Source organism: Alligator sinensis, unplaced genomic scaffold (genome assembly GCF_000455745.1).
Source record: "Alligator sinensis unplaced genomic scaffold, ASM45574v1 scaffold647_2, whole genome shotgun sequence".
NCBI lineage: Eukaryota > Metazoa > Chordata > Crocodylia > Alligatoridae > Alligator > Alligator sinensis.
Genome location: NW_005841832.1, coordinates 2,195,568 through 2,207,133, shown reverse-complemented (window position 1 = coordinate 2,207,133; position 11,566 = coordinate 2,195,568). Strand labels below are relative to the sequence as shown.

The 11,566-nt window shown below is 48.5% G+C and overlaps 1 protein-coding gene across 1 annotated transcript; it reads left to right on the top strand.

The window, feature by feature from the left end:
• On the top strand, window positions 1-957 carry LOC102377381 (olfactory receptor 10V1-like). The gene has a single exon (XM_006015025.1). It carries the CDS (start codon window positions 1-3, stop codon window positions 955-957), a length of 957 nt encoding a protein of 318 aa, XP_006015087.1.
• The last annotated feature ends 10,609 nt before the right edge of the window (window positions 958-11,566 follow it).

Here is an 11,566-nt window from a genome sequence, read left to right as displayed (position 1 = left end):
ATGACACTGCAGGAAATGGATTTGAGAGGAGAGAACTACAGCACAGCCACAGGGTTTATCATCCTGGGCTTCTCCAGCCGGCTGTCCTACCAGCAGATGCTGTTTGGGCTGTTCCTTATCATGCACCTGGTCACCTTGGGGGGACACATGACCATTGTTTTGGTCACCCTGGTAGACCCTGCACTGCACATCCCCATGTATTTCTTCCTCCGTAATTTGTCTGTCATTGAGATCTGCTACACGTTAGTCATTGTACCCAAGATGCTGGCCAACTTCCTGGCTGGAAACCACAGGATTTCCTTGGTTGGTTGTGCCACACAGATGTGTTTCTTCATTGCCTTGGGTGGTGCAGAGTGCTTTTTGCTGGCTGCCATGGCTTATGACCGTTATGTGGCCATCTGCAACCCCCTACGCTACACCCTGATCATGAGCAGGCCTCTCTGCCTGCAGCTCCTAACAGTGGCCTGCACCAGTGGCTTCCTGCTGTCGCTGGGACTCACTGCTTTGATTTTCCATCTGCCCTTCTGCCACTCCCATGAGATCAACCACTTCTTCTGTGACATCCCACCTGTGCTGGAGGTGGCCTGCTCTGACACCCATGCTGATGAGGTGGCTGTCTTCCTTGTCTGTATGTTGATATTGATGGTGCCATTCCTGATGATCCTGGCCTCCTATGTGCTCATTGTCGCCTCTATCCTACGCATCCACTCTGCCCAGGAACGCAGGAAGGCTTTCTCCACCTGTGCCGCCCACCTGGTAGTGGCTGTCCTCCATTACGGCTGTGCCATCTTCATCTACATACGGCCCAAAGCCAGCTATGCCCTGGAGCAGGACAAGGTGGTATCACTGATCTACACCAATGTCACACCCATGCTCTACCCTGCCATCTACAGCCTGAGGAACAGGGAGGTACAGGGAGCACTTAGGAAGGTCTGGGATCGTATCTTTCTTCTATAATGATGCAGATGGGGATTTGGGGCTCAGTGGGATTTTCAGAGTTCCTCAATTTTCCTCAAATTTTACAGCTTTAGCTTGGGAACTTTCTAAGAGGCCAAACTCTCAGAGGGTGGGTGCCCTGCTCTTGCTGAAGTCTGGGTGAGTGAGGTTAGTTCAGGGGTGGGCAAAATACAGCCCACAGGCCATATCTGGCCTGCCAACTGACTACATCCAGCCTAAGGGCGGGTGCCACCAATTGACTGTGATGTATCCACACTGTGATGCTTTATATGGGGCCAGGAGCAATGGAAAGGCCCGCACAGCTAGTGATAACAGAAATGAAACAATAAAGCAATTCTATAGCTTCCAATTCTAGGGCTGTCATCAGAGTTAACATACATCTGGCCAGGACTTAGGTTTCACTCTGAGGCTCTCTCTTTGGTGTCAGATGTCAGCATGTCAGCAGCCTGGAGGTGGGATGCCAAGGCCCTCCCCCTCTCCCCCCTGCATGGGGTGGTTGATACAGGCTGGTGGTGTGCCCTCTGTCCATGGTGGCCTTGGGGACCCCTCCTGGGGAACGGGGATGGGAACCCCTCTCAGGGACCCTACTGGGGAGAAGGATGGGGAAGAGGAGGACCCAGCCCCTTTGCTGTTCTCAAGTCTGTGCTTTGTATTCTCCTTTCCTCTTGATGACTCTTTATCCTTGGCTGTTGCTGATTGGTCTGTCTGTGTTTGTCACTGCCCATGTTCTGTGTTGTCAACCAAAGTCCCATTTTCATAAACCTATCACATGCTCACATCCTAATTTGGGGCTTTACCAGTGTCCTCCTAATTTGGTCTGTTCCCCCAAAACCAGAAAACTCTATAGTCTTCTGCTCTCAGGTCTTGCTAGCTGGTGCCACCTTATTTCATGTTAGGGAAAAGTACATGCCCCCACTTTCCCAGGCTGTGTGTGTATACCTTGGCTTTGCTGTGTGAGACAGCCTGTCTGCTTCTGAAGGCAGAGGAGGAGGAGCTGTTGGAGGCAGGGGGAGCAGAGCAGTACCAGATGGGTGCAGCCACACCAGGAACAGCCCTGCTAGGAACCTGTGTGCCCTGGCTGGGGCTGTGGGCAGGCACATGGTGTGGGCTGACTCGGGTGGGAACAGGAGGGGATTGGCCCCACATGGAGCATTATTCAACTATTCAGTATATTTGGGGGCAGGGGGCAAAATGTACCTGCACTTGCACCACCCAGATGAGCTCTGCTGCATATGCCCCCTTCCTCCCTCCTTTCCCCACCTGTGGTTGGTTCCCAGGACTAGTGTGTGAGCAGCCCCCCACCCCTTCACCCCACATGTCCAGACTCTACCCCCTCCACAACCCCCTATACCCACCCCCAACACACAATATGCAAGAGTAAGAATTTATTTTGAGCTATTAATGTGGTCACCACTTTGTACACTGCTCAAAAAAGCCATAAATCAGGACAAAAATTATTCTTTGAAATAAAAGTAAAATATATTATAGTACATGTTTGGTTTTTAGTATATGATTTTTTTATCTCTAATTTGTTAAAATGATTTCTTTTGAAAGATTTTATGTGTGGCCTTTGATAGCTCACCAAAATAATTGCCCACCAGCCAATATAATTGCCCACCCCGGTTTAGTCCCTGACAGGTAGCCCCTCTGTGCTTCTGAGATCTTGGCTGCCATGAACAGGAAGGGAAGCAGAACAGGTGGATGCAGGTTTTGCTTGGATTCTCTTGAGACTGACCTTGGATAGCAATTCAGGCTGAGAGTCATGAAGTTGCCTAAGGTGTGTGGTAGGCATGCCAGTAGCAGCCTGGCTTGCCAGCTCAAAAGGGCTTCGAACCATTGGTGGGACATTCCCACCAATCAGGTGGTGGTGGAGAGGCTGCCTTGCCCCTGCTCAGGGGAGGCAAAGAGCCTGGACCTGGGTGAGGGCTATACTTCCCCTCACCCTGATTGGTCCTCTTGCAATCTGAGGGCGGAGCTTCTGAAGGGTATAAAAGAACAGCATGCCCGGCACATGGAGACGCTGCGTTGCAGGACAAAAAAGAGAGCGGGAGTAAAAGCTGGGGAGAGCTGCCCTGCAGGGTGAAGCAGTAGCCCTGAAGACCCCACAGATTTCCTCGCTGGATGGGAGTGGCAAGCGATGCAGCCCACACCTGCACCGTTGAGAAGCGCGATGGAGGTGCACAGTTTGGTGCATGGAGTCAGACCTTGGGAGCTGTATGAGGCAGCTTGGGTCTGCACCCCTGGCATGTGGCCAGAGGTGCAGTGCACAAGCAGTGCGTGGAGTGGGGACCCTGGAAGCTGCACAAGGCAGCTTAGGTCCACAACCCCTGGCACGAGGCCAGGGGCTTGGTGCAGGTGGCACTGCATGGCAGGTCCATGAGGGACCAAAACGCTGGGAGCTGCACGAGGCATCTCGGGTCCCCTGCCTAGTAAGCGACCAGGATTTTGGTGCATGGATGGTGAACGGTGCAGTCCAAGTGGGATTGAGGCCCTGGAGCTGTATGAGGTGGCTCGGGTCTCCAACACCTGATACAAGGCCAGGAAGACTCGGTGCAGGCTGCACTGCACAGAGGGTTTCTGAGCAGACTTAGGCCCTGGGAGTCGCGTGGGGTGGCTGGGATCAACTCCCTTCCCGCCCTTGCCCCCTCCCAGCATTCAGCAAGGCATCTAATGCTGAAGCCTTGCATGAAGGGCCCTGGTCGAAACCAAGATCCCGGAACCCTGCAAGATGGCTCAGGGCCCCAACCCCGAGCAGAAGAGTAACACCTTTGGCGCACACCATGGTGCACATGGCCACTGGCAGCTGGTGGGCCCAGAGCGAGCAAGAGATAGCTGGAGCTTCAGTAGGAGAGGCAGCAACTCGCTGGGAAAAAGACAAGGACCCTCCAACTGGCTTCCCAGAGTTGTGAGTTCCCGGAGAAGGGGATTCCCACAGGGGAGAGGGAATCCACCTGGGCTGGAAAAGCCGACCACTGAAGGGGAAGCCCAGAAGGCCAGGGCTCCCCAAGTTTAAAGTTTTATTTGGGGTTAAGGGATATTTTGGATGGGCTGGGGAAAGCCTGAGGGGCACCTGGGGAGCTTCTCCCCCTCCCCCCACCCCCCAACAGCCACAGGAACTGAGACAAGGCTCCAGAATAGCCTGGGCCTTGGGGTTCCTAGAATATTTCATTATATTCAAGGGTGATGCACCTTATATTTTGTGAGTGGGCGCCGGGTATTGTGTGGTTTATATTTCATGTTTTATAAGTGTAAGTTGATAAAGTCTAAAATGATTGAGTTATATTGAAATCTTTCATCTAATATTATGAGGCTAAGTATTTGATAGCATATATATATATATATATTTTTTTTTATATATATAGATAGATTTATATTTAATATCTAAGTAGATTTACATTTTGATAGAGTTTAAGGTTATAAAACACTTGTTGATGTCACAACCCAGTGATTTTGGTGCCTCGGCACGATGGAATTTTCTTGCCACATGAGAGCCTCTTGCACAGTGAGGGTTTTTGCTGCACAGAAGAACCCCGGTGCAAGAGAGTTCCCGCCATTCGACTGCAAATTTGTGTCCTGCTATTGGCCAGTTCTAAATTATTCACACGTGGTGGCTAGTAATTGGCTTGCTAGCCGTTTAAAATTTCGTGCGACTTCTGCCCAAGTCGAAGAACTTTGAGCACGCTGCAGAGTGCCTCTAAAGAGATCTGACTTGCGGCTGGTTGATCGATAGACTGATCACCTATCGATCCTTCTTCCCGTCGCCGAGCGCAATCCCAGAGGTACCCTTTTCCAGCCGGCTTAATTTGCGGATGGATTAACTGGCTTGGGCCTCACCAGCTGGAACAACTCACATAGTTGTTCAGACGACCGGACCATCTGCGTCGCAACTACAAGTGGCGTAAGTAAATGTTTTTGCAGCCATTAAACCTTGTCTGCCTCTCCATTCACCAGCCCGCCCTAACGAACGAGCAATTTCTAAATCACCTCGAGTCGGCTCTGGCCGGCCGAGACAGTTGAAACTTAGGTTAGAATTTTATTATAACAGTTACCTGTATCCTGAGAGAGGTATAGAACTGTGTAAATATTGCCTATAATCCTTGTTATTGTAAATGTTTGTGTGTGTGTGTGTGTGTGTGTGTGTGTGTGTGTGTGTGTGTGTATGTTTATTAATATTACCGTATAAAGATTAAAAGAATATATACAATATAAATAAGACAAAGATTTAAAAATATATATTTTAAATCTTTTTCTTATTTATATTGTAATATTAATAATCTTGTATATAGTTAAGTTATAGAGTGTGTTGGTCTGGCTCTCTATAGGGGAAAGAGGAAACTGCATGCTGCCAGCAGTTTTCCCACACAGTACACCTGCACTGCTAGCATCTTTCTTCAATTGGAGAAGGGAGTACACAACCAGCTACACCCGGGTTACAGGTGTTTAGATGTTTGTACCCGTATAAATGGATGAGGACTGGGTGTGGAGATCTCAGAGACAACTATGACATCTTAACTCTAACACACTGCATGCCAACACTGCCTCAGCAGAAGATTGCTCCTGGGACCTCTGCTGACACTGACCCAATGATCAGGGACCCCAGACACTGTGGAGGGAGGGCTGGCAATACCTTCAGATCAGAGGGCATGGAATTGGCACATGTTGATATGCCCAGGGCAGCTCCCCGCACTTTCAGAGGGTCTGTACAGAATCTAGTAGGTATCATTGGATAGTTAGCTGTTCCTCCTGTTAGATTGTCTCAGGCTTCTTGTAAACGTAGGCAGACTGCGCTGGTAACAGATTGGTCAGGTTTGAAGGATTTATATTGCAATGCTGAAGGCAAAACTTATTTATATATAGAAATGAAAGGTGCAAGTCATGTGACTGAGGGAGCTGGGACCCCAGGGTGCCTATACATGAGCAGGGAACTGCTCCAACACACTGTAATTACAGCATGTTGGAGCAGACTTGATTAATTGAGTCTGCTGGAGTATGGTAATTACTGCACTCCAGCAGCCTCCAGCGTTTTGCGCACCAGTGTCCCTACACTTCAAAATGGCAGTGGGGGTGCTTTATCTAAAGCTTGTTTGATGAGCTTTAGATAAAGCACCCTCACCACCATTTTGAAGCATGGGGACGCTGATACACAAGACACTCCAAGCACTTTAATTAGAGTGACTCTTGGAGCCACTCTAATTAAAGTGCCCCCCTCCTGGAGCCCATGTATAAATACCCTCAGTGTGCAGGCCCTTACTTTCCATAGAGTCTCTGATCCTTAATCTGTTTAGTTTTGCAGTCCTCCATAAAACATTTGAGCTACAGACAGGAGGAGAGATGAGGCTTGATGTTCTAGTATAAGGAGAGGCAAACAAAGCATTGCCTCCAGGACTGTGCATGCCAGACTTTGCAAGGGGCTGAATACCCTCTGTTCTTAGTGCGGCCAAAATCATGCCATATCTGTGGGAGCAGCATGCAGGGCAGAGGCCCCAGACCCAGAAGATCTGGGCTCTCTCCCACCTGTGTCACTGCCCCTCAGTGTTGCCTGAAGAACTGACTGCCCCTCTCTGGACCGCTCTGGCTCCTACTCTGTGTCTTTACAAAGCGAGTGCTCTCTGGGACAGGCCTATTTCTCAGCCTAAGTCTGTGCCATGGTCAGTCTAGCTGGCTGCTTCTGTCATATACATGACAGTAATGATAGTTCTGTTCAGGGCTAAGACTTCCTGGCTGGTTGTATGGTCTCCCTAGCAACATGCACAGTCATCAAAAGCAGTAGTTCTCATCTTTTGCTCCACCTTGGACCCTGGGCTCTGATGGCTTTGGCAAAGGCTGTGTGCTGAGAGGGCATGAATGTGATACTCAAAGAGCCATGCCCCAGCACAGGATGGGGGTGAAGCAAAGGGGGGAGGGGGAAGGAAAGGCAGGGGAAAGGACACATTTATATCTTTTGAGTCTTAGCACAGGGTCTTGGTCATTCACCTAGTGGGGACAAGACAGCTTCTGCTTTACCTGATGGCTTTTCTGTGAACATTACAGTTTAATGGAGAGGAGGATGTGAGGACTGATCTTTCAGGCTTTGCCACAGATAAGTAGGTCATGCTCTTCTGAGTCATAAGATGGCACCATTGGGACTGTTTACATGGAGAAGCAACTCCTAAGTGTTGCTTCTAATGTAAATCATTCATCCACCAATCATCTGTTCCCATACAAATCCCACTGCCTATCTGTGATGTTTATATACTGGCATTCTCCATGGCCTCTGGTACTGATTCATTTAGTAACTTTTACAATAACAGAAGCCCTCTATCCTGGCATGATGCATGGCTCCCATCACCCTTTACCCCTGCCCCCACCCCCCAGTTGCAGAAGGGAGGTTTCATATGCTGGCTACTGTGGTATTTGGGTAAGGAGTGAAAATCATCTTCCCAGTATAGCTCATCCCACTCCCTCCTTTTGGGATTAACAAAGCATATTAAATACCCTGATAGATGAGTATGTTTGCTCTACAGAGGACAGCAGCCACGGGTGTCCTAGTGCTCATCTCTGCCCTTCTCCATGGCACTCAGACAGAAGCACATTGGGTGCTCCTCACAGGCTGTGAAGCAGAAATGCTTTGCAGGTGGGACTTAGTACAAACAAAAATGTGCACACTCCCAGCCAGAGAATAACATCAGGGAAAGATCATACCATAACTCATTCAATCCATGCTGGAGACTGTCTGCTATACCCACGTGAAGAATGCTTCTCTGCTTCCCCTGCTGACTGCCTTTGTCCTTGGCTCTTCATGAGGAGCCTGTTAAGGACCTGCTCAGCCTTGGAGCTTCCTTCTGGATCCCATGTCTCTGCAGACCCTGAGGGGATGCTGACAGCCATCTCTTCTCTACCTACTAGACAGCTATTATGTAAGTGCGTTAGATTAATAAGTACAGTTCTGCTGTCAGCCACATTTAGCTTTGCTCTGAGCCTGGAGCCAGGGCAGCAGCACCAAGGGTTACTGTGAGGTCCAAATGGTGTGAGCGTGGGGAGGCAGGTCCCTCAAGGGGGAGGTTTGAGTGCTTCAGAGATTTTTTTAGAAATACGAAGGAGCCCACTGAGAGTCCCAAGACATAGGGTCCTGGATGGGGGTGGCACATGGGCTCCTAAAGCACCTTTGAAAATGTTGCCTGTCAGTGCAGGGGAGGTGCCTGTCAGTGCAAAGGCCCCTAGACCTGGCAAGTTTCCTGAGGAATGAACCCTACTGCTCGGCCATCCTGTGTAGGCTCAGCAGCCCCGTGGGTCAAGTGCAGGCAAATCCGTTACTTCATCCACCAGTCCGATTCTGAGCTCAGCCAGGCTGTAAATCAGAGGAAAAGGAAAATCCAGCTCCACAAAGAAACTGTGCTCTAGATGACCCTGCTAAGTCCAGAGTAAACTCCTTTGATTGCAAGCTCCCCTCCAAGTTTACTCCAGATTTCCACCATGGCTATTGTCAACAGACTTTGTCCCTTATTAGGGGCATGACAAGCAGGTTTTGTGTCCTGGGCAATGTCCTGGCTGCCATTCTTGATGACTGTCTAAGTTGGCACCTGGGGCAGATGGCCCAGTCACCCACCCCTAGTTACACTACCTGCCTTTGCTCTTCTGAATACTCTGATGTCCCTCCAGATTTTCAGTGACAAGAGTCAATGAAAGAAGAATCAGGTTGATCCCCCACTGGCTGCCCTGGGTCAATCTAGATGTAGACTAAATGTCAGAGTGCCTTTGCCCACTCTCTTAGCTGTATACAGAGCAATTTATGTTTTCAAGTTGATTTGTGTTTCATGAATTATTTTCTTTCTGTGCACCCGATCTGGTTCATAATGCATTCACCTAAGGCAGTTGCCCTGATTCTGCAGTGGTAACTTGGTATGTAAGAGGAAAAAAATCAGTTCAGAAAGGAGAGCTGTTGATTCCCAGAAGTATTCTGGGAACCAAGAAAGGTTCCCAGTTCCACCAAAGCTAGTTACACCAAAATCAACTACATGCCTAAATGTAGATACATTCTAATAGCAACTTTAATAATGAAATACATATAAAATATGAATGACCTAACAATATGGGTAAGGCATATGAAGAAAATTATTAGAATTTATAAAATGCATATTCATCCAAAGAAACAACAATCTTATTAATATTTTCAACAAATTAGTCTTAAATTCTATAAGGGCTAAAGTTTTTAAAAGTCTCCAACAAGGAACCAGCCTGTTAGGAAAAAAGGACTTCTTATCTCGATTTCAAAACCTAAGTTTTTAAGAAGTGTTAACAGAGTACACCCACAGGTGGGCAGTTCAGCATGAACCACAGTCCAAAACTAAAGAGTGAAAATCCCAAGGTGGACCTGGATTTTCATAATCTATTCCCTAGCTAAATATCACAAGCTTACTAAATAAGGCTAACAACTATATTAATTGTTCCTAATAAGTTTTACTCAAATTACTGATCATAGGCCCATTTTTATTTTCTATTTAGGACATATGTTGTCTAATATCAGAACTAGCAAAAAAACCACTGACTAGTGACTACTAGGGCCGCGCTTGATTCAGTGGCTAAATCTCTGAATCCAAATTGAATCAGGGGACCAACTAAAAGTTCCGAATTGATTCGAAGCTTTTCAAAGATTCGGAGAGCTTTGATGATTGGGGCAGTCCCCTGGGCTGCAGCAGGGAGCTGCAGAGACTCAGATGCTGCATGGGGGCTCTGCCACAAGGCCCCTGAACCCCCCTCACTCTCCCAGCCCCCCACAGCTGCCCCATCCGCCCCAGCTCCGGCCCTTTAAGAAAAAACCCCCGAGAGAAACCCCGGGACTCACTGCTCCTGCAGCGGTCTCGGGGCTTCAGGGGCTCATGCAGAGCCCCCACGTGGCACGGGGCAGCGCGGATGGACAGGAATTGTGAGTCTCCGGGGTTTTCTTGGTTGTTTTTTTCCTTAAAGGGCCGGAACTGGGGCGGGTGGCAGTCATGGGGGGCGGGACAGCATGGGGGGCCAGGGGGCTCATGGCAGAGCCCCCCCACGCAGTGAGGGGCAGTGGGGATCGCCTCCCGCCCGGCAGCATGGGGCTTTTTTTTTTTTTGAAAGTGCTGGGAACAGGCGGGGGAGCCCTTGCTGGGCTGGGGGGGGGGGGGGGGGGGGGGGGAGCGGGCGGGGGATGGGCCCGCGTGATTCGGAGATTTGGAGATTCAGCCGAATTGATTCAGGACAGTGATTTGAATCACCAAATTGAATCACTGTCCCTCGAATCAGCTGAATCCTAATCCGAAGCGAATACTAGCCACTTTGCACAGGCCTAGTGACTATACTTTTAATTACCTTTAGCCTACTTCTTTTGCCCTGTCTTTCTTCAACTTTCTAAAATTTAAGTTCACTTTTGACATTCTCCTTTTGGCTTATTTCCTATGCATCTTGTTCTCTTGCCCAAACTTTGATCAAGCAAGTGCAAACAAATGCTATAACTGTATGGCCAATAAGCAGCTAAGGGCTTGTTGTCTACAGAACTCGCCTTCCAAGCATTAGATATAGGGACAATACAATGGCTTAATACAAATAGCCTTGGGCACCCCAGTGTGCCCCTTCATAGGATTTACAATAGCTGTGCAAGATGGTGTTGAGAGTCACACTCTCCACGCTGACCAGAATCACTGGTTCAGGGGATGTGCTTGATGTTTTCTTGTTCATAAATCACAAACATAGCACCCAGTCCCTTTCCATTGCTCTCAAGGTGGGAGTTGGGTGTTGAATGTAGGGCCAGGTCTGTGTTTATAGCTTATGAGGTTCTGTAGCTATGAGGCTGTGGGGACAGTGCCTGCAAGCAGCTCAGCTTGACCAGTAGATTGTTTCCATCAAACAGAACTGACCTGTGCAGTGTTTGCGCGCACGCACGCACACGGTCTTACAATGAGGTAAACATATTATCATTTAAATTATATAATATTAAATAATATGATATTGTATAATATTAAATGGTATAACTTTAAAACATATAGCCTATTATAATATATAACTACTATATATCATTTAGCAAATTACCCTATTACAAATCCCATTTTTGTGTGTGTGAATGTGTGTGTACGTGTGTGCTCGTGGGCACACTGTGTATATATTGTTTTTCTACATATAGTCAAAGTATTTAGCCAGAAAAAATAACATCTATCTATCTATCTATCTATCTATCTATCTATCTATCTATCTATCTATCTTTTGGTTGATCAGAATATATGGATAAAATATAAATCCACTTGACAAGAATTGCCCAACATTTTAAGGGGCTAGGGTAGTGGCATACCACCAGGGGTACACACTCGCAGACGATCTGAAAACGGTAGGCAGATGGTCAGGGGGTGGGTCACATATACCCAGAGCCCAGCAGAAGTAAGCTGCACACAGCCTGCTGCACACGGCCAGGAACACAGCACCGTGTGTGGAGCAGCACCCAGCAGGTAAGTTTGTTGCGGCAAAGGGAGGGGGGCAGATTAAGGCCCCCACGGTGAGGGAAATAGGGGGGCAGGGGCTGGGGTGAATAGGGCCCTGGGGTAGTTGGTAGGATGGTCAGAGCCTGGGCAGCTCATTCAGAGGCATGGGGGGCACTGCTGTTGCATGCACC

Coding starts and splice junctions, on each gene's coding strand:
- LOC102377381 (XM_006015025.1), top strand. CDS start 1: ATGACACTGCAGGAAATGGATTTGAGAGGAGAGAACTACAGCACAGCC.